This window comes from Cavia porcellus, unplaced genomic scaffold (genome assembly GCF_034190915.1).
Source record: "Cavia porcellus strain 051 isolate PalLab524CR breed Dunkin Hartley unplaced genomic scaffold, mCavPor4.1 scaffold_2, whole genome shotgun sequence".
NCBI lineage: Eukaryota > Metazoa > Chordata > Mammalia > Rodentia > Caviidae > Cavia > Cavia porcellus.
Window position 1 is genome coordinate 70,958,110 of NW_026947485.1, and position 23,397 is coordinate 70,981,506.

The window sequence follows — 23,397 nt, forward strand, 5'->3', positions numbered from 1 at the left end:
TAAAAGTTCTAAATAACCCAATATCAGTCAAAGAAATTGAAGAAATAATTTAAAAGCTACCAACAAGAGAGAAAGGTCAGTGTCTCCCAAGAATCACCATACTGGGACTCGGGGTCCAACCAAGAAATCAACTAGCCGGCCTTTGTGGTAAGCCACGTAAAACCGTGCGGGTTCCAGGGAGAGAAAAGTCTGACATAGTGCCTCCTGTGAGCCTACCACTAAGTGGGCTGAGAATCAAACACCATTGTGTGCCCCACCCCTCAACAACTGGATGATTCAGAGGAAAGGTTGAGTTGATAGCAAATTAGGTACATAAAGCAATTAAATGCTTGTATTTGGTTGATTATGCAGGTCTGGGGCCAGGAATGTGAGCATTTCTTAGGAAAATGACAGTATGCAATATAGCAAATATAGGGGAGCTCCTTCTATCTTGTCTTTGAAGTCCAATATTGTTTTCACTATTTTGCTTTGTTCTGATTGTTTTTCCTTTTTCAGTATTCTGATTTGATTTGTTTTATAGTGTTTTGTTTTGGGTTTGATTTTGCTATACCTGATTGAATAGACAACTATTGTGAAGACAACAAGATATACTACAGGCCAGTATCCTTAATGAACATAGATGCTCTTACTTAGGATATGCTCTTACTTAGGATTTTTCTAAGTAAGATTCAGGCAACAGAATGTAGCAAGTTGTCAGGAAGATTATATACCATGACCAAGCAGGATTCATTCCAGGGATGCATGGGATGGTTCAACATAAGAAAATCAATAAATGTAATATAACACTTTAACAGAACCAAGGACAAATCTATATGATCATCTCAATAGAGAAAAAGCATTAGACAAAGCCCAACACACATTTTTGATTTTTAAAAAACCACTTGACAGAAAATTGGAATGAAGGTCTTTATCTCAATCAGATAAAAACCATCTATGACAAACCAACAACCAACATCATACTAAACTGTCAAAAACTGGAAGCTTTTTCTCTAAAAGCAAGAATAAGGTAAAGATGCCTACTATCACCACTCCTGCTCAATATAGTTCTGTAAACATTAGCCAAGGCAATTAGATTTAAGAAAAAGAAATAATAATGATAAGGAAGAAGTTAAATTATTATTTGTAGATAACATGATACCGTACATAGAAGACCCAAAGCAATCCACCAAAAGACTCCTAGAATATCCAAATTCAACATCACAGCAGATAGAAAGTCAACACTTAAAAATGAATGATGGCTGGGAAATGTAGCTCAGAGGTGGTGTGAGACTGGGTTTGACCCTCAGTGCTGCAAAAACACAGAAACTTAGTTCTTATTTATTTATTTATTTTTATGTTTTTGAGACTGAGTCTCACTATGCAGTACAGGCCAGCCTTGCGCTCACTTTGTAGCCCAGGCTGGTCTTGAACTTGGAACAATCTTCCTGCCTCAGCCTTCTGAGTACTGGAATTACAGGCATGTGTCACCATGCCTGGCAAACTTAGCTCTTTAAAAAAAAATCACTTGTGAAGCTGAGGAAGGCACATTGCTGTATGTTTAAGGCCAACCTGAGCTACACAGTGAGTTGAAAGCCAGGTTGAATTACATAGTGACATCTTGTGTCAAAAATTAAAAAAAAAAAAATCAAAATTTTTAAAAATTAAAAAAAAATCAGTAGCATTCCTGTACATGAATAACTCATTGAGAGAGAAATTAGGGAAATATATTTTACAATAGCATCAATAAATTTCTAAGTATTTTTACTTAGGAATTAATCTAACAGGAAATAAAAGACCTATACATTGAAAACTACAGTACCCTGAAAAAGGAGATTGAAGAGATAACCAGAAAATTGAGAGACATTCTTGGTTCTTGAGTAGCTAGAATCAGTCTAATAAAAATAGCAATTTTTGCAAAACTGTTATATGGCTTTATGCAATCCCAATCAAAGTACTAATAGCATACCTCATGGGGCTAGGGAAAATAATATTAAAATTCATATCAAACCATAAGAGACCTGGAATAGCAAAAGTAATTCTAGACAACAAAGGAGAAGGGAGGGAATATCACAGTCCCTGACTTGAAATTATACTACAAAGCTACTATGATAAAAACAGCATGGCACTTGTAAAACAAAAAACAAAACATACCCAAGGATCAATGGAACAGAAGAGAAGATGCAAAAACAACTTTAAGCACACTCACATATCTTGTCTTTGACAAAGGTACCAAGCACCCTCACTGGAAAAGCAGTCTCTTTAATAAGTGGCTCCAGGAAAATTGGCTTTCCACATGTCAGAGAGTAAGCTCAGACTCATACCTCCCACTATGCACTAAATCAAACTGGGTCAAAGATCTAAATGTTAAAACAAATATTTAATCTGTTGAAAGACATCAGTATAGGCAAAAACCTTTGAACAAAATCCCAATCAAATGGGAAATATTGAAAAGAATCAACAGTGAGGATCACATATATTAAAAGCTTTTCACAGGAGAAGAAAACAAAAACAACAATAGAGTGAACAGACAACCCACAGAGTGTGGAAGAATTTTTAACAGCTACTGTTCAGACAAAGGGCTAATATTTAGGATATGTAAAGAACTCAAGAAAATCTGACAGTCCACCAAATTTAAAGACTCAACCCAAAAATGGGCATCTGAAATGAGTAGACACTTCTCAGAAGAAGTATAAACAACAAATAAATATATAAGAAAATGTTCAATATCAGTGGTCATTCAAGAAATGCAAATTAAAAGAACACCTAGATTCCATCTCACTCCAGAAAGAATGGCTGTCATCAAGAAATCAAGCAATAACAAATCCTGCTAAGGCTGTGAGGAAAAAGGAACCCTTCTCTACTGTTGGTGGGAGTGTGAATTGTTATAACCAATGTGAAGATTCCTCAAAAAATTAAGACTGGAGGTTACATTTGTCCTAGCTGTTCCCCTTGTACATATCTTTCTGAAAGAGTTCAAAGCATCAAATGATAGCAATATATACACACGCATGCTTATAGCAGCATAATTTGTAATAGCTAAATCTTACAAATAGTCTAGATGCCCATCAGCAGATGAATGGATAAAGAAAATGTATTTTTATATATAATGGACTACTATACTCTCTTAAATATAAATGAGACATTTTTAGATAAATGGATGTACCTTGAGAACATAATCCTAAGTAAATTTCACATACATTTAAATAAAAATAAGGACCAAAATGAATGATAGATGTTCAAAAGTAGAAAAAAATGTTCACACATGAAGAGGAATAAGGTAGAGGCCAAAGGAAAGAAGGGACTAGGGATAAAAAAGAATGGAAGGAAAACAATAAAAACAAAGTTTTAGAAGGGCAGAAGGATTGAAGGGAAGGGAGGGGAATGAGAAAAAAATTGAGATATATAATGTACAGGTACAAATTCCCTGTGATGATTGTGATTATTATGTTTTAAAAGTATACCAATAAAATTAATTTTATAAAATGGACCAACAAACATTGGTATACATCAGCATGATCCTGGATTAGACAGTGATTTCTTAGGTAGAAAACTAAAGCACAAGCAACCAAGGAGAAATAGTTAATTGGACTGAATCAAAAATAAAAACTTTCACAATGCAAAGAATACCATCAGAAAGTAAAACCCAGAAAAAGGAGAAAATATTTACCAGTTATTCATCTTGACAGCAGACTTGTATTTAGAATATACAAAGAGCTTTTATAACTGAATAATGAAAAGATAATTAATTTAAAATAGGCAAAGGGTTGGGCCTAGTGTTACAAACCTGTAATCCCAACTACTCAGGAAGCTGAGACAAGAGAATTGCAAGTTTGAGGCCAACCTGGGCAATGTATAGACTGTTGCAATAGAAAAATTTTAAAAAGTAAAGGCTTGCCTACATGCCCAAAGCTATGGATTCCCTGTAAAGACAAACTCACATACATACACACAAGCAGTAGGAGCAATTGGGGCCAAAGGATTTGAAAAGACATTTTTCAAAAAATATGGAAACAGCCAATAAACATAAGAGCTAGTATCATTAATTACTATAAAAATACAACTTAAAACTACCATGAGATGTTCTAGGATAGCTATAATTTTTTTTTTTTTTTGATTCAGAGCCTCTCTGCAGGCTGCAGGCTATGCAGTACAGGCTGGCCATGAGCTCAGTTTGTATCCCAGGCTGGTCTTGAACTCACAACAATCCTCCTGCCTCAGCCTCCTAAGTGCTGGGATTACAGGCATGAGCCACCATGCCTGGCCAACTATAATTTAAAAAGACAGAAAATAGTAAGTGTTCCAAGGATGTGGAAAAGCTTTAACCTTGATACACTGCTCTTGGGAATGAAATTAGTGCAATTGCTCTGGTAATGTTTGGTAATACCTCCAAAAGTTACATAGAATTACTATATAACTCAGCATTTCTGTTTCTAGATACATGACTAAGAGAACTAAAAACATGTTCATATGAAAACATGTACATAAATTTACACAGCCTTATACATTTTTGTTATTCATAATACTCAAAAAGTGGAAATAATCTAAATTCCATCAACTGTCAAAGTGGCATATTCACACAATGAAATATTATTCATTTATAGGAATAAAATACTGTTACATGCTATAAAGATGAACTTTGAAAAATTTTGCTGAGTGAATAGGCCAGACACAAATGTTACATAATGTATGCTATCATTTATATGAAATAGAGACAGACAGTAGGTTTGGAATGGAATAGGGGAAATTGTAAGGAACGCAGGAGGGGAAATTGGGACTGACTACTACTAGGGAAAGAGCCTTTCTGAGAAATGAAGATTTTGTGAAATTAGCATTGCACCACATAACAAATATTATAAAAACTAAATTGTACAGCTTAAAATGGTAAATTTTATATAGGTTGTTTTTTAAGTTTTTAAGTGAAATAGCCAAAACTTGGAATAAATCCTAAGCAATAATGTAGATTAAAGAGGTAGAGTTTGCAAAGGGACACAATGGCACAGCACAATTTATCACTGCCTTCCCCTCAAGTTGGTTGATGTGATTCATATTTGGATGAAATTTCTGATACTTGCCCCCTTTGAGCAGACACACAGTAGGTCAAAGGAAACGCAATTTTTTTCATTAGTGATTTTGTACCTATTTTTTTTTTTTTTTTTTTTTTGCAGTACCAGGGATTGAACTAAGGATCTTGCACTTGCTCGGCAGGCACTCATGCCACCGAGCTAAATCCCCAGCCCAGATTTTGTACCTATTTTTATGGCTTTGTGTTTGTATAACCCCAGAAACATATTTCCATCTAAAAAGTACCATTAATACTCTATTCCCTTATACAGTATTGCTCTAAATTCACCATAGCATGTATTAGTAGAATGTAAGTTCCTTGAAGGGTTGGGTTGTTAGTTCTCAGCTCTATTCACAAACAAATAAAAGGGCTATAGAAAACACAGAACAGGAAAATTCCTATAACAATCTAGAAAATTTCTGGCTATAGAACACAGGAAAATTACAATAACAATCTATAGAAAATTTCTGGCTATAGGTGCTTTTTGTGATTTTTTTCCTCAGAAAATAAGTAACTAACTACCACCTCAGCTTCTAGTTTCTATTTTCCTTTTTTTTCTCCCTCTCATTTTTTTTTTTCTCTCTTTCTTTGAGAAAGGATCTATGTTGCTCAGGCCAATCTCAAACTCCTGTGCTCAACTGATCCTCCCACCTCAGCCTCTTAAGTAGCTGGGGCTTCAGGCATATGCCTCTGTGTCCATTTGGGATACTCAGTGTTGTACTGAACTTTGTTAAGAGAACTCTTGCTCCACGTTAACTCTTTTATAGAAAGTATAAGCATTCTTCCTGACTGATTTGTTCACAATCCAGTAGAATACTCCTAATTGTAGGTTCTATTACCCTGGAATCCTGGCCTTTTCTTCCCTCACTTGGCTGCTCAGGTTATGATGCTTTGACCTATATGGACAGACTTTTTTATGGTACTAGGGCTTGAACCCAGAACCTTCACACTGAGCTACAACCTGAGCCTTTTATTTTTCGACTCAAGATAGGCTCTCCTGTGTCACTAAGTTGCTCAGACTGGGCTTGAACTTGTGATCCTCCTGTCTCAGCCAGAGTGTTGGGACTGAGAGACATGCGCCATCTACTCCCAGCTCAAAATACAGTATTTCTTGATATTGGCAGATATTTGCAAATTAAGGGGAGTGAGCTGTCTTCTGACCATGGTAATGTCAATTGTAATTCTAATACACTTCTTGCATACAGTAGCTGAGAGTACCAAAGCTGGATGAAAACTGACTTTGCTGTTAACCCGATCATACTTCAGCATATATGCCAACGGTGAACTTGTTCTACCATGTTCTTCCTAGGGAGGGGGAGTGGTAGTGGTAGAGTTTTAGGTATCTTTATGGTTATCAGATGGAAACAATGCTATTTTTAAAAATTCATTTTCTAGCTACAATTCAGTAATTTTCAAATGTAACTAAGTAATAAATAGTGAAGAGCTGGTGGTCAAAAACTCAGTAAAAACATATTAACATATTCTTTCAGTCAGAAAGCAAATTTGTGCCTTTAAGTAGATTAAGCAAGTTTTAAAAATGTTTTCAAGAGCAGAATGTACATAAAACTTCCCAGAGAATACCATCATTTGCTGGTAATGTATGACTAAAGCGCTGAGAATCAATTTGTTTAGAAAAAAATGTATCTTGGTTTCTTAGAGTCTCCGTCTCTGTCTCAGAAAATGTTTTATAGTACACATAAAATAGCAGCCATACATGCCAAGTTACTTTTTGAGAGCCAATTCTATGAAAAACCTATTTATTTTATATACGATGCTTCAGTTACATGTTTTTGTTGTTGTTGTTGTTTTGTCTTTTTCCTTTTTATCAGTACCAGGGATCGAACTCACAACTGCCTGTTTGCAAGGCAGACGTTATGCCCCTGAGCTAAATCCCCAGCCCCAAGTTACGTGTTTTTATGTCCTCAATGATAAATGAACAGACTGCTATCTGATAATTTATACTAGTAGTTTCCCCCTCAGTTTATTAAATTAAGTTGGATTTGAAAAATATTATGCTTTAAGTGCAAAGTAGCAATTCATAAATAGTTTTCTTGTAAAGAAAATGCTACCAGATGGTTTAGAAAATGCCATATACTGTTAATTAATATTAGTATACTAATTTCTAATATACATTATCTAAAATACTTGACAACTGAGATTAGGACCTCTTTGAATCCTGGCATGGAGTTAGCTGGGGACTGGCGGCCCTGGGTGAGACAGGGCAGTGCAGATGTGCCTGGAATGGGAGTTCCTAAGAGGTAGGCCTTCACTACAAAACCCTTTGCCATTTTCATTTTTCCATCTACAGAATGTAATCATGCTAGAAAACAAAACCTTGACAGAATCAATTCTTACAAATTGCCACAATTATGCATCAGTCAAATTAAGCTAACTCCTCATTCCTCTGCGGTAGAATAGTGAAATACCACTTGCAGTTCACACACAAAAATTAGTATTAATTCAGCCTATGCAGACCTATAGCTGCTGATTTGTCATCGTGAATGGAAATCTTTTACCTACAGGTTTTTCAGGAGAAAAATTAGCATGATTTTAGCAGAGTGAAACACGAAGCAAAGTGGTCGTTAGTACTGTATTGTTTTATAAAGACGAATCCTGATATTTTTTTTTATAATCAGAATTTTTTCCATATACCATGTCATTGTTCTTCATTGGTAAAATTACTTAAGTTTAGCTGGTTTGTCAGGCCATTGGATTTTTTTCCAAAACTACTGTTTCTTGTAATTCTTTATTGAATGAGTTCATAATTGCCATTTAAATTCTGCTAGAACAGCTTTTCATATAATCTCAAATAATAATCATAGGAAAAGGAATGGGTATATAAACTTGGATGTATACTTCCAAATGGCAAATCCAGCACTAAGAGTTTGTTTAGGATTTAATGAGTGCCAAAGGTTGAGATTAGGTTTCTGTCCTTTTGAAATAGGAAAATAAATGTAAATCTCAACCTGCTAGATGTCAGCTATGCCAAGTTCATGTTCCCCAAAACCAAAGAATGAATTCTAAGGAACAATGGAGGTTAATAGTAGGAAAAATTTATAGAGACAGATAGCTCCTAAGAGGCAGGAGGAGATCTGGAAATGGGCTGCCAATGAGCCCATATTTCAAAGGAATTTTATAGAGCAAAGTCATCAGGTGGGTACAATGTGGGTCAAAACTGTGATCAGCCAGTAAGATTATGATTATAGCCCATTAGGTAATATTTAAATAGGAAAGTCAATCATATAGCAAGTGTACATAGAAAGAGCAAAGACCTTTTTAGGAAGAGATGGGTCAGAGGGTCCTGATCACCCACTTGAGTGACTAATGTCTGTCTGGACTCGATTGGGCCAGGTGATATCAATTATCCCCTGGGGTGGTGTGTAGGCCTGGCATCCAACAGATGCACTTCTTGCCACAATTGTAATGTGTGCTTGTCTTCTGTACTGACTCCCTTGAGGGCCCAGCCTATAATATTTTTACCTAAGTTAGCTGTCTATAATACTTTGGCCAAAGAAATAAAATGTATTTCTCCAAATAGTTTCAAAAATTATTTGTTGGGCTATACAATGCTTTCAGATAAACTTCTCTCCCTGTGGCCCTAGTTGTCTACATGAATCCTGATCATCATGGAGAATGAAAGCTTGTAGGCACACACCTATAATTTGTTGGTAATGGTTGAAAACGTGATTTGTTTAAAAATAAGACTGCTAAAGTGGAGGGCTCATCTTAGTGGTAGAGTGCTTGCCTTAATGACAAGGCCCTGGGTTCAATCTTTAGCACCAGAAAAAGAAAAGAAAAATAAGAATTAAAAAAAAGACATATCAATACTTACTTCTCTGGACTTCAAATACTTTGTTATATACTTTATGTATAGTGTAATAATAGGATCTTTTAAAATAATTTCCTTTTTTTGGGGCAGGGGGTTTAGCTCAGTGGCATAAGCACCTGCCTTGCAAGCAGACGGTCGTGAGTTCGATCCCTGATACTGATAAAAATGAAAAAGACAAAAAAATAATAATAATAATTTCCTTTTTAAACATTAATTATACCAGTATTAAATGTTTTAAGAATCATTAAGTTTTAAAAAGATTTAGTTTTCTACTCCTGTCTCTTGTAAATGGGTTTGTTTTTTGAGGTTATAGGGATGCTGCTCAGTAAAGCAAAATCTAGGAAAATGTTCTATTTTTCTCTTAAAGTACTATCAGAGATAATTCAATGGAATTGTGTATTATAGTTAGCCAATAGAGGCCAGGCATGGTGATGTACACCTGTATTGTGGTGGTGTACTCGGGAGACTGATGCAAGGGAATTGCTGTGAGTCAAGGCCAGCTAGGGTTACAAATGGAGTTAAAGCTAGCCTAAACTGTACAGCAAAACCTTGTTTCAAAAAGGAAACAAAAAAGTCCCTATAATTAGCCAACAGAACAGAAAAGCAAAGTCTAATTCAGTATTTTTGGGTTCAAATTACACTGCTACCATTGGGAATATTAGTACTTTGGTTGACCCTATTGAACTTCCCTAGAATAAAAAAATATAAAAATAGACAAATGAGAATAATACAAAACATCAAAAACAACTTTGAAACATCAGGGTTTTCTGGTGCTTCTTTGTATAATTCTCTTGTTCTTATTACCACCATGTTGAGTTAAACATGAAGACCACCATGACAATCACGCCATTCCAGTACCTGGTATGCAGGACATTCCAAGAATAAGGAATACAAGCAGTTACCCATGGTGGGGTGCAGTGTTGGTGGAGAATTAAAAACAATGTATCTAAGGAAATAATTGAAAGATCAAAGGCATGCTTGTTTTTACTATCTGAGTATATATGTTCAACAAAGAACTGAAAACTTGCCAAATATTTGAGTCCTTTATGATTCATCCTGAAACTTAACGGAAGACTTTATATCTTTCATGTAAGGAATCTGTTTGCAAACAAGCACACATAATTTTCCTTAACAATCTGAGACCCTAGGTTTAATCCCCAGCACTGAAAAAGAAAGGAAAAAAAGAAGAAAAAAACAGAAATATTAAAAAAAGTAAAAAACACTTCAATGTTTTTATCATCCATACCTACAAATTCTCCCAACTCTGTTACCTATAACATGTGGGAATTAGGAGAGAAAATACTATTTTACAGAGCCACAGGTTTTCCTTTCAAATGCTGTTACTAGTAGAAAATAAAAAGAATATAATGAACAAAAAAAAAGGAAAACCACATTTTGTAGGCATGCAAAAAGGCAAACACAATGACAAAATGTTTACAGTAAAAAAAGCTGTAAAAACTGTTAATACATTTTAAAACATAATTTTATTTGCCCACAGGAAGCAGATTAGTTTTTGTTTCCTAGAGTACTGACTAAGCTAAAATGGTCAGAAGTTCTAGAATATATTTTTCAGGATATTTTTGTTATTGTTGCAATACTGGGGACCAAACCCAAGGGCTCTCTACCACTGAACTACATCCTATGCCCTTTTGTTTGTCAGACAGTCTTGCTAAGTTGCCCAGACTGGCCTCAAAGTTGTGATTCTCTTGCCCAACCTCCTGAGTGAGTGCCTCTGTACCTGGCCAGGAAATATTATTTATGTGTGTTTGAATATATATATCCATGAAATTTATCATAGCACATAAAAAATAAATAATATTTAACCAAAAGCAGGGGGGAAAATCGTAACTTTGCTACTTAGCAGTCAATACACATTTGCATTATCAAGTCACTGTTAATTTGATATGTTTTCTTGCTTTGTTAGTCAGAAAATGTATTTATATTTCCACTGATAAAACAAATATATATATATATATACATACTTATTTATGTCTTGGGAAAGCAGGATCCAGTATTAGAATGCATTCTTATATAAATTATTTATAATTAAGGAATAGCATATTACTTAATCTTACAAGGAATTTGTAATTGGGCTGTGTTATGGTTTGTGTCTAGATGTCCCCCCAAAGCCTCATTTGGTCAAAGGGAGATCAGAGGTGGCTGGATCTAGAGTGTGTGATGCTATGATTAAGGAAGTGTGATTACTAAAGGAGTCCACTAATTGGTGTAGCACAGGTGGGTGTGGATAATGGGAAGGCCCACCTGGGTGTGGATGACACTACTCAAATAGCAAGTAAGCCTGGATTGGATACGGGGAGAGGCAGGCTGCTCAGGTGCTCTCCTGCATTCTGCTCACCATGGACTGTTTCTCCTTTGTGATGCTCCTTTGCTATTCCACCCTGCCCTGGAGCCAGCCAACTATGAACTGAAACCTCTACAAACTATGAGCAAAAACAAGCCTTTCCTCCTTTTACTTTGGGTGTTGGGTATTCTGTTTCAGCCTCAAGAAATGTAACCAAGACAGGATTATCATCAATATGCATTTACTAATAAATAGATAATTGCTGTTTTGTTGAAGGCACTGGGCTTTTGCCATAAGACATATATATATATATATATATATATATATTTCTGTCATCCAAACCAAAGGCAATTTCTCATTAGGCCAATAAACTGTTCAGTTCCCAGTTCCCAGGTTTATTCCACAGATTTCTACTTAAACTGTAATTTTAAATAAATTTAAAATTTTTAGTATCATATTTAAGAGATAAACTGTTTTACCATTTTGTTCTCTTTTCCTGTAAGTACTGGTTTTTAGCAGTAGGACAAAGAGCAGCAGTCTCTAGGGGCTGGCAGCTAGGAAAAGGAAGAGCCCTTAAAAGTGTATAGAGCCCAGGGTGGCAGTTTGGGTCTTGGGAGAGATGGTCAGGTCAACAACAGCAGAGGAAAGTGCAAAGGAAAGTCCACAGCAGCATCAGATGAGAACATGTGGATTCGGTCGGAAGCAAGGGCCTCTCATCGGACAGCATCCCTAAGAAGTCAAGGTGGATTTGTTGCTGCTCCCACTCAATTAGTCTGAGAAACTCAACTCTCATTTAAAGAATTTGGAAAATGAAAAGTAACAAAGTAATTCATCAGATTGTTATAATGAAATATTGATAGAAAAATATAGTGAAAAAGAACTTATGGAAAAATTGTTCAGTTCTTAATTCTGGACAATACATACTAAGATCTTGGCCAAAAGAAGTTTTAGGAAAATTTCATTAACATGTTTGCAGTTCCAGGGTAGTTTTTCCTGCCTGTGTGAAAAACCTAAGGAAGCAGATTATAAAAGAAAATCTCAAACTGACACCCATCAGGTTCTTAGCTAATGATCCTCCAGCTACATTTCAAGCTTTACTGAATCTTCAAAGTATCCAGGTGGTCACAACCAGTGTACTTTTCCTGGGAATGCTGGGAATACTGCTTTACTATTATTCTATCACTGTTTCCCTGTTCCATGGAACTGTACATGTCTCCCAATTTTGGTATCATAATGAGACATGTTGAAGGTAAGGGCAGAGTAAAGATGAAAACTTCCATTTTACTATATGAGCAAACCAATAACATAACATTATAAATTTTAATTCTAGAAAACATCAGAGAACAGAGTCAAGATTGACCACCCAACTCCTTTGGACCTAGAACTGCAAATCAGCCTTAGACATAAACTTGGCAGGGTATCTTGTCCTACACCTTTCTTTATGTCATACAAAATTTCAGCTGTGCTGAAACATGCCACATGTGATTCTCCCTCTAACCTAAGAAATATTTAGGAAAAAAAAAAGAAATATTTAAAATATTCCTTTTATTCTAAATATTTAAAATATTTCTAAATATTTAGAAAATAAGAAATATTTAAAAAAGCAATATACTAGTATTTTAGAATAACAACATAACATTCTTATAACATACTTTTATATTATACAGTAATATACATTTGAAGGCTATTTTAGTCTATTAGTTTTTTTCAAATATGACTAAAAAAAAAAATGCCTGAAAAAATGTTACACATATTTATAAGTGAAAATATTTACAAGTACTGGAAAACATGTGTTTGATTATTATGGAAACACAAGCTAAAACTCACAAAATATACTACTGAAGATTTATACCTCTTAAAAGGATATAAAAGATCATTCATTCCCTTCTTCCTCTATTCTGATGGAAGAACTAACGAACTTGAGCTTTAATTTTTTTAATAAGTTAGAAAATGGAATCTTAACGCTAGCTACCAAACTGAAAGTTCTACTGTTCATCTATGTTTTCAGGTCACTAGGTTTCCTAGATGCTTGAATGGACTCAGTAATCACTGACCCAACCCCAACTCCAAGACCAGAACGTCGCAGCAACAGTTCTGAGGCAGAGATCTGGCGCAATTCCCTGCGGCACAGCTTGATGGGTGTGACACTGTGGAGCTGCCCCCTGTCTCCTACTGGCTGAACTGGGTATGACGGTCGACTGTGAGGCCTGAAAAGCTGGTCATCATTTGTTTCTGTTTTATCAGCACTGTTTAACAACTGTCCGCTGGTGGGTGGTAAAGAGCTGCAAACCGGAGGTAACTCGGAGACATCGTCCCAACACTTTTGAGCATTTGTCTGTGTTCTTAAGTTGCTTGAAGAAGTGTCTACTTCTCTTTCTTGTCCATTTAATTTCATACTTTCAGTTCTGGATGCCCACTTTAATTCTTCTGAAAGCACACATGCCTCTTCTGGGTTCAGGACTCCATCTACAGCACCATGATCTGAAAATAATCCCAAAACTAATAATTTAGAGATTATTTTCTCAAAAGTCACATATTTTAATTATAATTCTAATGTAAAGACATTACTATCACTCAATATACATGATATTTTCTAGATATCTTGTTAAACAATATGAATTATTTCACTCATAGGTGTCTTATATAACTGAATTTTAATTCATGGAACAAAATTGAGATTTTGGTACTAGGAATTTTGTTTGGCATTTTCTAGAATCCCAGGCGCACTCTGGGTGTGTCTGGTACCTTTCTAGGTCTGCTTGGTTTATTGCTAGTGAACTCCAAATACTGGCCAACTGAAGCTAGCTCTAGAGAACACTGGCTCTGCTCTGTTATTTCCAAGTATACTTCAGGTACTTGGCATGTTATGTATGAAAATCTAGCCTTGCTTGGTCTCCCATGATGACTGGGTTTCTGCTATCAAATACACTCTGAGATGTGTGCCATCACTTCTGCCATTAAAACAGTTGAATCATACTCCTCAGTGAGAGAAATCCCACTGGAATGAGTGAGAGTAAAGACATCAAAGCTTGGATGCCCTTAATTCATATCTGATATCAAAGGTAAAACCCAATTTAATGGAGATCCACGTAGATACTAGTTGTAAATCAATGAATGCCTGCCAAGTATGTGTGTGTGTATTTTTTTTTTTTTTTTTTTTTTGGTACCGAGGATCAAACTCACAACTACATGCTTGCAAAACAGGCACTTATGCCGCTGAGCTAAATCACTAGTCCCTTTAATATACATTGATACATGCTTATTATACTCTTAATCCTATGAAGACAAGGTCTAAAAACAGGTTGTACACAGGTGACTAGTGAAGTCTGGCTCACAGACATGTTTTCGTTGTCTTCCAATGTTAATACCACATGACCCAAAATTAAAAAAGTTTCACATAAAAATACAGATTTCTAGCTTTTATAGAAAAATAGTAAAAATAGTTTCTGCATAGCAACAGCAGCTGGAGCAGAGTTGCCACCATCCATGCAGATAACTCTGCAAGCCCTATTGCCTGCTTTGACTTTAAGACATAGCTGATGCTCTACAAATTCTTTAAAAACAAAGCACCTAAACTCACAAATGCCATAGACCCTAACATGGAACTACAACAGATTCAAAGCTGCCCACAGGCAGTGGCCCCAAACCTCACCAGGAAGTTTTAAGAATCTTCTGCCCATAGGTCACGGTGTCTGGTTCCAGAAGCAGGCATCTTATTTTTAAGGTCCTATGGGATGAGCACAGCTGGGCACACTGCTGGGACATACCCCAAGCCCACCTGCAGCCTTCATAATTTATAATATGGTTCCTTCTTCTACAATTTTACACTTTAGGTGGCAAACTAGGACAAGATTAATTTGTCTGAGGTCACACACCTGCAAAAGATTTCATGGCTGGGGGTGTAGCTCAGTGTAGCACTTGCCTAGCACATCTGATCACCGTCAGTGCCCCCCCCCCCAAAAAATCCTAGGATTGCAATCCAGAAAACTAGATCTGACTCTAGTAACTTATAGTTTGAAGTAATGATTTAAAGTGATACTAGTCATTTTAAACAGTTAAGTACAGAAACTTCATGTCTGTATAAACTGATTTTATCCTTACAAAACAGTTTAGAAAACAGATACCCTGTAACAGATATGACCACCAAAGGATCAAAATATTGTAATTAAAAGATTACTTTTTCTGCTCTTTTAAAATGCCAAAAATAGAGAACAAAGATACAAGTCTTATAGGCAGACAACAAGAAGACTATTATCAAAATCCAATGAACTGCTGAGCATGGTAGTACATTCCTGTAATCCTGGCCCTCAGGAGGTTGAGGCAGGAAGACTCCACAAGTTTAAGACCAGCCTGAACTGTATCAAGAGACCCTGTCTCAAGAAAATCTGAAAAATAAAACAAAACTCAATGAACTAAAATCTGAGAATACTGGTGTGTGCCTGTGGTCCCAAAGATCACTTGAGCCCATAAGCTGGCCAGCTTGAACAACATAGCAAGACCACATCTTAAAAGTAATACATGCAGTGATAAAATCCCTAAGAACTGAATAGCCAGACAGTTTCATACTTAACTAGGACACATTTTAGTGTGAACACATTTAGTGAATCTCAGAATTCAATATATTTAAGTTATTTTAGAATTCAAATAACCTTTACTTAATGTCATTATATTGATGTAGCTTGCTTGTTTGCTTATCCATCCATCTATCTATCCATCCATCCATTCATCCATCCATCTATTTATTACTTATTTGAGATAGGGTCACAGTATTCAGCCTGTTCTCAAACTCCAAGTGATCCTCCCGCCTCAGCCTTCTAATGCTAGGATTACAGGCATGCACACCATCATGCCTGGCCATTTTAAGATAGGATATAAAATAAGATATATTCCCAGTATGGCTGCAAGTATAATTTTTAAAACATAAGGCTATAAAAGAATTATGCTAACAATATGTTTATGGGTGATTTGATTTTTTCCTGTATTTTCAAAAATTTCTGTAATACTGTATTAAAATATAAAAAAAAATATTTTAAATCCAAAAGCATAAAGTGTTTCTAGGTAGAATAACAAATTAGCTGAAATGAAATCTTCAGCAGTATAACCAGAAGGACACTTCTCAGACACATTGGTCAGATGGGTGTTACCCTCATATCACCCCACCCCCAGCTTGCCTTCCCATCTGTTTTCTTGAAGAGTGAGATGAGGACACAGGTTTCTCAAGTTTTTGTGCTATCACACCACACTGTCATTCTAAAAGAACTGTCCAGTAGACTCAGTCATATATACATGGGCCATTTACAGTCTTGCTGTCTAATTTCAGGTACCTTAAATTTGAAAATGAATGAGTCTTTTCTTGTTTGTTTTTTGGCTGGGATTGAACCCAGGGTTTTACACATGATAAACATATTCTACCACTGAACTACAACCTGCAGCCTGAAAGTGGGTTTTTAAAAAGTATTAGAGGACTGGGGATTTAGCTCAGCATTTCAAGTGCTGGCTTGGTAAGTGCAAGGTTGTGAGTTTGATCTCCAATACCAAAAATAAAAATAACAATAAAAATGAAAAATAAAAAGTGTTAGGATGATCATATACTGGTTATTGTTTTTTACTTAATATTTGTTTACTTTTCAAAGTTTAGGGGCTTTTTTTGTTTGTTCTTTGAGACAGGGTCCAGGCTGGCCTTGAATTCACTATGTAACCTCAGCTGGCCTCTAACTCATGGTGGTCTCCCTGCCTCAGCCTCCCAAAGTGCAGGATTACAGGCATGAACCACTATGCTCCACAGCTTTTTACTTTTTGCAAATACAGTTTCAAGAAAAGTTTCAATTATGTATTGTGGGAAGTATTTTAAGGAAAGGAAATGAGTTATGTTAGTGGCAACCTCTGTACTCCTCCATTGAGAATCAGAATGTTCAGTCTTCTTAGCAGTGTCTGAACATTTGCATCACATCTTGTCATGGTTTATGTCAGTGGCCCCCAAGCCTCATGATTTTGCATTATGCATTTGTGATTGGTTCACTGTCTAGTGCTTAGATTGGGGGTGTGAGTGCTATATTGGCCTAGGGATGGAGATAGGATGTGATGTAATGGCAGGAAGAAGGTGTGTGTGTGTGTGTGTGTGTGTGTGTGTGTGTGTGTGTCTCTCTCTCTCTCTCTCTCTCTCTCTCTTTCTCGCCAGTTTCTGTTTGCAGCCACCATGAACTATGGCCCCACCATGCCACCATGCCTTGGAGCCAACTGAGTATAGACTAAAACCTCCAAAAACTGTAAAACATAAACCTTTCCTTTCCCAACTTTGGGCATCAAATATTTTGTCTCAGTGGCAAATAAAAAGTAAGACAAAATTTAGTACCAAGAGTGGGGTAGTTGCTGTGACTATACCTGACCATATTTTTTGAGAGGCTTTAGAAATGGCTTGTGGGCAGAGTTTGGAAAGGTTCAGACATATCACCTGGATGCATAGAGCTGGAGCAGCTTACACTGTTCTGTAGAGGAGATTCTGGTCAGAGGTCCGGAGACCAAAGGCAAATAAAAAGCCTGATGGTAAAGACCAGGCTTGGGAGGTTTCTACTGAGAAGAAAGACTGCATTGGTTGTTGTCTCCTCAAGATGTGTGTTATGGCATGGCAGAAAGTTTGTCTGCATTTTGCTCATGCCCAGAGACTTTGCCTGAGACTGAGATTAGGGGAAATGGACTGATTCATCTGGCAAAGAAAATTTCAAGGCAGTTAAATGTTGAGGCTGTGGCATGGCTATTGTTGGGGGCTTTTAGCCAGATATATGTTACAAATCAAGAGCAAAGAGCCCAGAGGATAATTTAAAATGCTGTGAGTTTGGCCAGAAAGAAAACTCCAAAAAAGCTGTAGATTGTAAAGATAGAACTAAAACTTTGACTGCTGAGAAAAAAAAAAGAGATAAAAAAGATGACCATGGGGCATCCCAGAAAGCAGTGGGTTTCCTCCTTTTGCAACCTCAAAACTGCAAAAGTGAAAAAATTTGCTCAGAGGAAAAAGCTGCAGAGCACCATGCTCCAGAATGGTGGCAACCACGAGGTTTCAGGCGGCAGCCACCTGAGGGTCCAAACTGGCAGCAACATAGAAAAGCTTTTCTTCACAGGTAAACAGAGCCCATCGATCCAGGCACTATACCCTTATAGCCAAGAAACAAAGCCTGGCTACTGCTCTAGCTAGCAACAAACTTTGGCAGTATCCACATGGTGCTGATTTTACCAAAAAAATGTACAAATTCTGAGAGTAAAACGGCTTCTACCTCGATTGCAAAGGGCCTGGGAGGCCAAGCAGTGTGCCCCTGAGAGGGCAATTTGTAAAGATATAAAGATGAAGCCAAAGGTACAATAGAAACCCCAAAAGTTTAAAAAAGCCAAAAATGTGGATCATCCAAGAAAAACTGCAAAAAGCGAGCAGAGAGGATTTTTTAAAAAAACTGCAGGAGCTAAAATCCCTAAAAGTGCTTTGCTTAAAATCAGATTGCTTCAAATGCTGAGCATAAAACTCTAGGACTTAATGTTCGCCCTGCTGGATGTTGAACTTGCTTTGTTTCCAATGCTTTATATTCCCCTGTTTATTATTTTTAAAATAGTAATGTTTATCTTGTGCCTTTACATTTCAGAAATGTTTAACCTTGTTTCACTTGTATAGGGGCTTACAGTTAAGAGTTTGCCATAGATATCAGAGGAGACTTGAGACTTAAACTTCTCAACAATGCTGAAGGTGTTAGGACAACTCTTAAAGATGGACTAAATTACTTTTGTATAAAGGATGTGCATGAGTCTTTGGGGGCCAGGGGTGGAATGTTATGGTTTATGTCGGTGGCCCCCAAGCCTCATGCCTTTGCATTAGGCATTTGTGATTGGTTTATTGTCTAGCACTTAGACTGGGGGTGTGAATGCTATACCAGCCTAGGGATGGAGCCAGGATGTGGTGTAATGGCAGAAAAAAGGTGTGTGTCTCTCTCTCTTACGGGTTTTTGCCTTTCTGTTTGCAGCCACCATGAACTGTGGCCCCACCATGCCACCCTGCCTTGGAGCCAACTAAATATAGACTAAAACCTCCAAAACCTATGAAAAATAAACCTTTCCTTTCCCAACTTTGGGCATCAGATATTTTGCCTCAGCAACGAGTAAAAAAATAACTAAGACACATGTCTATCTAAAACAAGTTTTATCCTAGAACACTGGACCAGCGTCAGAAAATGAGAGACCTTCAATCATATTTTAATCACAGTCTGTCCACTGTCACTTGGTCTAAGCTTCAATGCCTTCATGCAAACAATGGGCTCAGCAGATAGTGGCCTCCCCTGAGTGTGAAGGTTAAATGTAACTATTTGTGAAACTGTCTATATATGATAACTATAAACATAAGGTAGCATTAGAACTACTTTTATAAAATACTACTGAGTTTTAAAATTTAAAACTATGTTAACTATGTTATACATTCAGTATACATCTTTTCATTGCACATAAATATATTTTTTTAGCACTGGCAATGGAACCCAGATCCTTGCACATCTAGGCAAGTGCTTTGCCAATGAGCTACACCTCAGAATTTTTTTTTTAAATCGGTACTAGGGATCGAACTCACGACCACACACTTGCAAGGCAGGTGCTTATGCCGCTGAGCTAAATCCCCAGCCCCTACCCATGGCATTTTTGTAGCTTTTTAAAATTTTGAGCCAGAGTTGGTTAAGTTGCCAGGCTGGCCTTGAATTGCAGTTCTCCTGCCTAAGTTTCCTAGTAGCGGGGATTAGCACTGCAAGTGAATAAAGCTTTTTTATTGACCTCTTTATATCTTGTGTGTTCATCTTTAAGTAGTTTTATTTTGAAAGGTACATATTAGGTCAACTTTTCACAATTGATAAGTTATTAGAAGAATAGTTTCCAAAGGAAGGCTAATTCTTTGATAAAATGTAGACTTATTTTAAAAATATTTATTCCTCTCTAGTTTGCTTTAAAGGGGTAATTTTTAATTGTAGCAACGTATTACTTTCATGACACTTTTTTACTTTTGTAGAGTATTTTGTCATATTTGATCATTTCATTTACAAAGGTACCAATTCCATGTATCTACATATAATTATGCAAGGAAAGTCTTTGTCTCAACAATGGATTTTTATTAATTTCCACAGATCATAAGATCTGATTTATCTTAGAAATATATACACTTTTATCAAATACTTCTATTGCACATCTCTTTAATGACAATCAGATAGCTTAATACTATAAAGCAGGAAAACAACAACAAATTTAAATTATTTTAAAAATTAAGTGAATTAAGGACTATGAAAGCCACTGACTGGCACATATAGAACAATAGATGATCATTTCCTACAATTTTAGGGAGCTTATAATTTTGTTTATATAGTACTTTTTAAAAATTATTATTATTTAAAGAGGAAAAAAGGAAGGAAATAAAATTAAAAAAAAAAACCCCAAAGCAGTAAAAGGGTACAAATAATACAGAATTTCAAGGAAAAAAAATACAGTAAGATATCACTAGTTAATAGGTTACATATTGTCATCTTTGAAATAGTTGTCCAAATTATAAAATTAAAGCATGTTAAAGTGAACATTCATACAATGAGACTGCACACAATGCTGATCAATGATCCAACAAAAGTTCAGTAATACGGATTTCCATCCTACACAGTCAAACATACATGCAGTTATAGCCCTTAGACCATCTTCCTTTCCTCTCTTTTTAATAACAATTAACACTTTTTGGGTTTTTTTACTCCTACAATTCTTATTATTTTTTGGAGAGAATAAAACCAACGTGGCTAAACAAAACAAGAGTCGGTTAGAACAAAAGGATGGGCATAGTACATGATATAAAAATAGGATATCAGGTGATCTAAAATGGTTACCATTGTGCCTCTTGCTATTTTTTAAAAAAGTTGCCTATATTGTCAGGTATAATAGAATTGATCAAAACAGTACAGAACAAGACCAATAAAACCTACACTAGAGACCTTACAGGACTTCAAAAAAAGGTAATAGTCAAACGATAATGGGCGTCATAGTATATCTTATTGCCTATATAGTACTTTGTATTTTACATGTTTTTAGAAAGAGAAATAGGGCTGGGGATTTAGCTCAGTGGCATAAGCACCTGCCTTGCAAGCAGGCAGTCGTGAGTTCGATCCCTGGTACTGATAAAAACAAAAAAGACCAAAAAAGAAAAAAGAAAGAAAGAAAGACAATTATATTCCTCAATTGTTAAAAAAGAAATGAGAGTGAGTTAAGGGATTTATAGTGGTAATCTGTGATCAGTGCTAGAAATGAAACTAGTGGCCCTGTGGGACTGCTTCCACTCCAACCAGCAATGTACCGCAGATATGCATGAACCCACTCAGGAAGGAAGGAGGAACCCAGCACTTATATTACACAAGACATTACTGAAACAACCTTTATTAGAGTTAACATTCTTTTGGAATAATACTTCATATTCAGCCACCTTGTTCTTTAATTTTTCAAATTTGATCTAAATATTTTCCATGGTGAATAAAGCTTTGTCCTCTGGAAAAACACACAAAAAACTTTAATGATTGTTTCTTTTACAAATATATTTATTCACTTTTCATGGTGCTCTAATCTTATATGTATAAAAAACAACTATTTTTGTCTATTGAGACAAATATAAGTTAACTGTCTCATCCTAAGCAACCCAGTCACTGGGGAAGCACAACTCTACAAATCAGGTGTGGGCTTACCCAGTCCTGGAGAAACAGTATTACTGTCATGGGTGATGGTGAAGGCCTTGCGTTCTGACACTGCTGGCTGCCACTGAACTGTTTCCTGTGCCACTTCTTTAAGTTTCTTCTTAAGGTCCCTGCTGGTTTTCTTATAGAAGTAAAGGTCTTTTTCCAACTGCTGGATTTTATCTTCATATATTCTCCAAGATTCAACAATGCCTTCTCCATCTTGCTCTATAAAGCAAAAATTTACATTTAAATTGTTTCAAATAAATGTTTTAAAATTATGCTTTAACATAGCCCCTGACTATCAAGGGTCAGATGTGTGTTACACCTATCTATTATCTGAATGGATCTGTTTTCAGCTACAATTTGGATTTTTTTTGCCTGTAATATTTTTTAAAAGGTTGTATCCTTAGTTATCTTCTCTATCCTACTCCTATCAACCACTACATGCTTTTGATTCATAAATAGCAGTTCCTACTAACAAGACTTTAGAACAGCATAAGTAGTGTTTCCTATAAAAGGTTCACTATTTAAAACTCTGTCCTTCACCAGGCATGGTAACACATGTCTGCAATCCCAGCACTTGGGAGGCTGAGGCAAGAGGACTGATGCTAGTTCAAGACTAGCCTGGGCTACAAAGTTGAATTCAAGGCCAGCTGAACTGCATAGTGAAACCCAGTCTCAAAAAGACAAAACAATGAACCAAACTAAAAACAAACAAACAAACAAACAAAAACCCCTCCAACATCTGTTATTAATACCTTATTGAAAGTTCCTATCAGGAATTGTGGTTATACAGAAAATCAGCAAGCCTAGGACTAACAGACACAAGAAATATACGGCCACTCCTCTAGAAAAAAAGTTGCAAGAGACTAAAAATTGATCTAAAAGTTAAATCACAAAGGAAAATGCCACACAAATAAGAAGGAAGGGCCATGGATTTAGCTCAGTGTCATAAGCACATGCCTTGCAAGCACGCAGTTGTGGGTTCAATTCCAGATACAAACAAACAAACAAAAAAACCGAGGTGGTAACAAATAAGAAGGAAATGGCCAACATAAATTCTACTTTATCCACAACAGAATGTAGTGGCTCGACTTAATACTTACGAATGTCAAACACTGTTCTAGAATAGTAAAATCTGGGAGACTGACCTTCAGAAAATATATACTTTTGGACCTATTCTCCCCTGCTGATATATTTATAAAATGGTTCTGGTTTGTAATTTTTTATTATGCTCGAATGTTTCAGAAAATTTTAAGAATATTTATATGGTTTAATTCATCTTATTTTGAAAATTACTTAAAATTAATGGCATCATAAATCAGAGTCCCCAAAAAGTAGGACAAGTAATATATTTCAGTAGCTTGACACCTAGCATGGCTGAGGCCCTGGGTTCAATCCCCAGCACTGACAAAAAGAGAAAGAAAAAAAAAATCCCCATAAAGTATGTTTCAGTCTCACAACAACTTTATGTTCCACAGTCAATCAGTTTTAAAGTCACAAATTG

General features: G+C 36.1%; 1 protein-coding gene across 6 annotated transcripts in view; it reads right to left on the reverse strand.

Moving 5' to 3' along the window:
- Positions 1 to 2,337: 2,337 nt before the first annotated feature.
- The window catches only part of Kif27 (kinesin family member 27), a 206,118-nt gene continuing 185,058 nt past the window's right edge, over positions 2,338 to 23,397 (reverse strand). For all 6 annotated transcript variants that reach the window (XM_063243572.1, XM_023567367.2, XM_013158331.3 and 3 more), the window contains 2 exons: positions 21,900 to 22,115; positions 2,338 to 13,653 (listed from right to left, as the gene is read on the reverse strand). In XM_063243572.1, the coding sequence (XP_063099642.1) occupies positions 13,169 to 13,653; positions 21,900 to 22,115 (701 nt within the window). In that variant the 3' untranslated portion in view covers positions 2,338 to 13,168. The remainder of the gene's footprint in view (positions 13,654 to 21,899; positions 22,116 to 23,397) is intronic.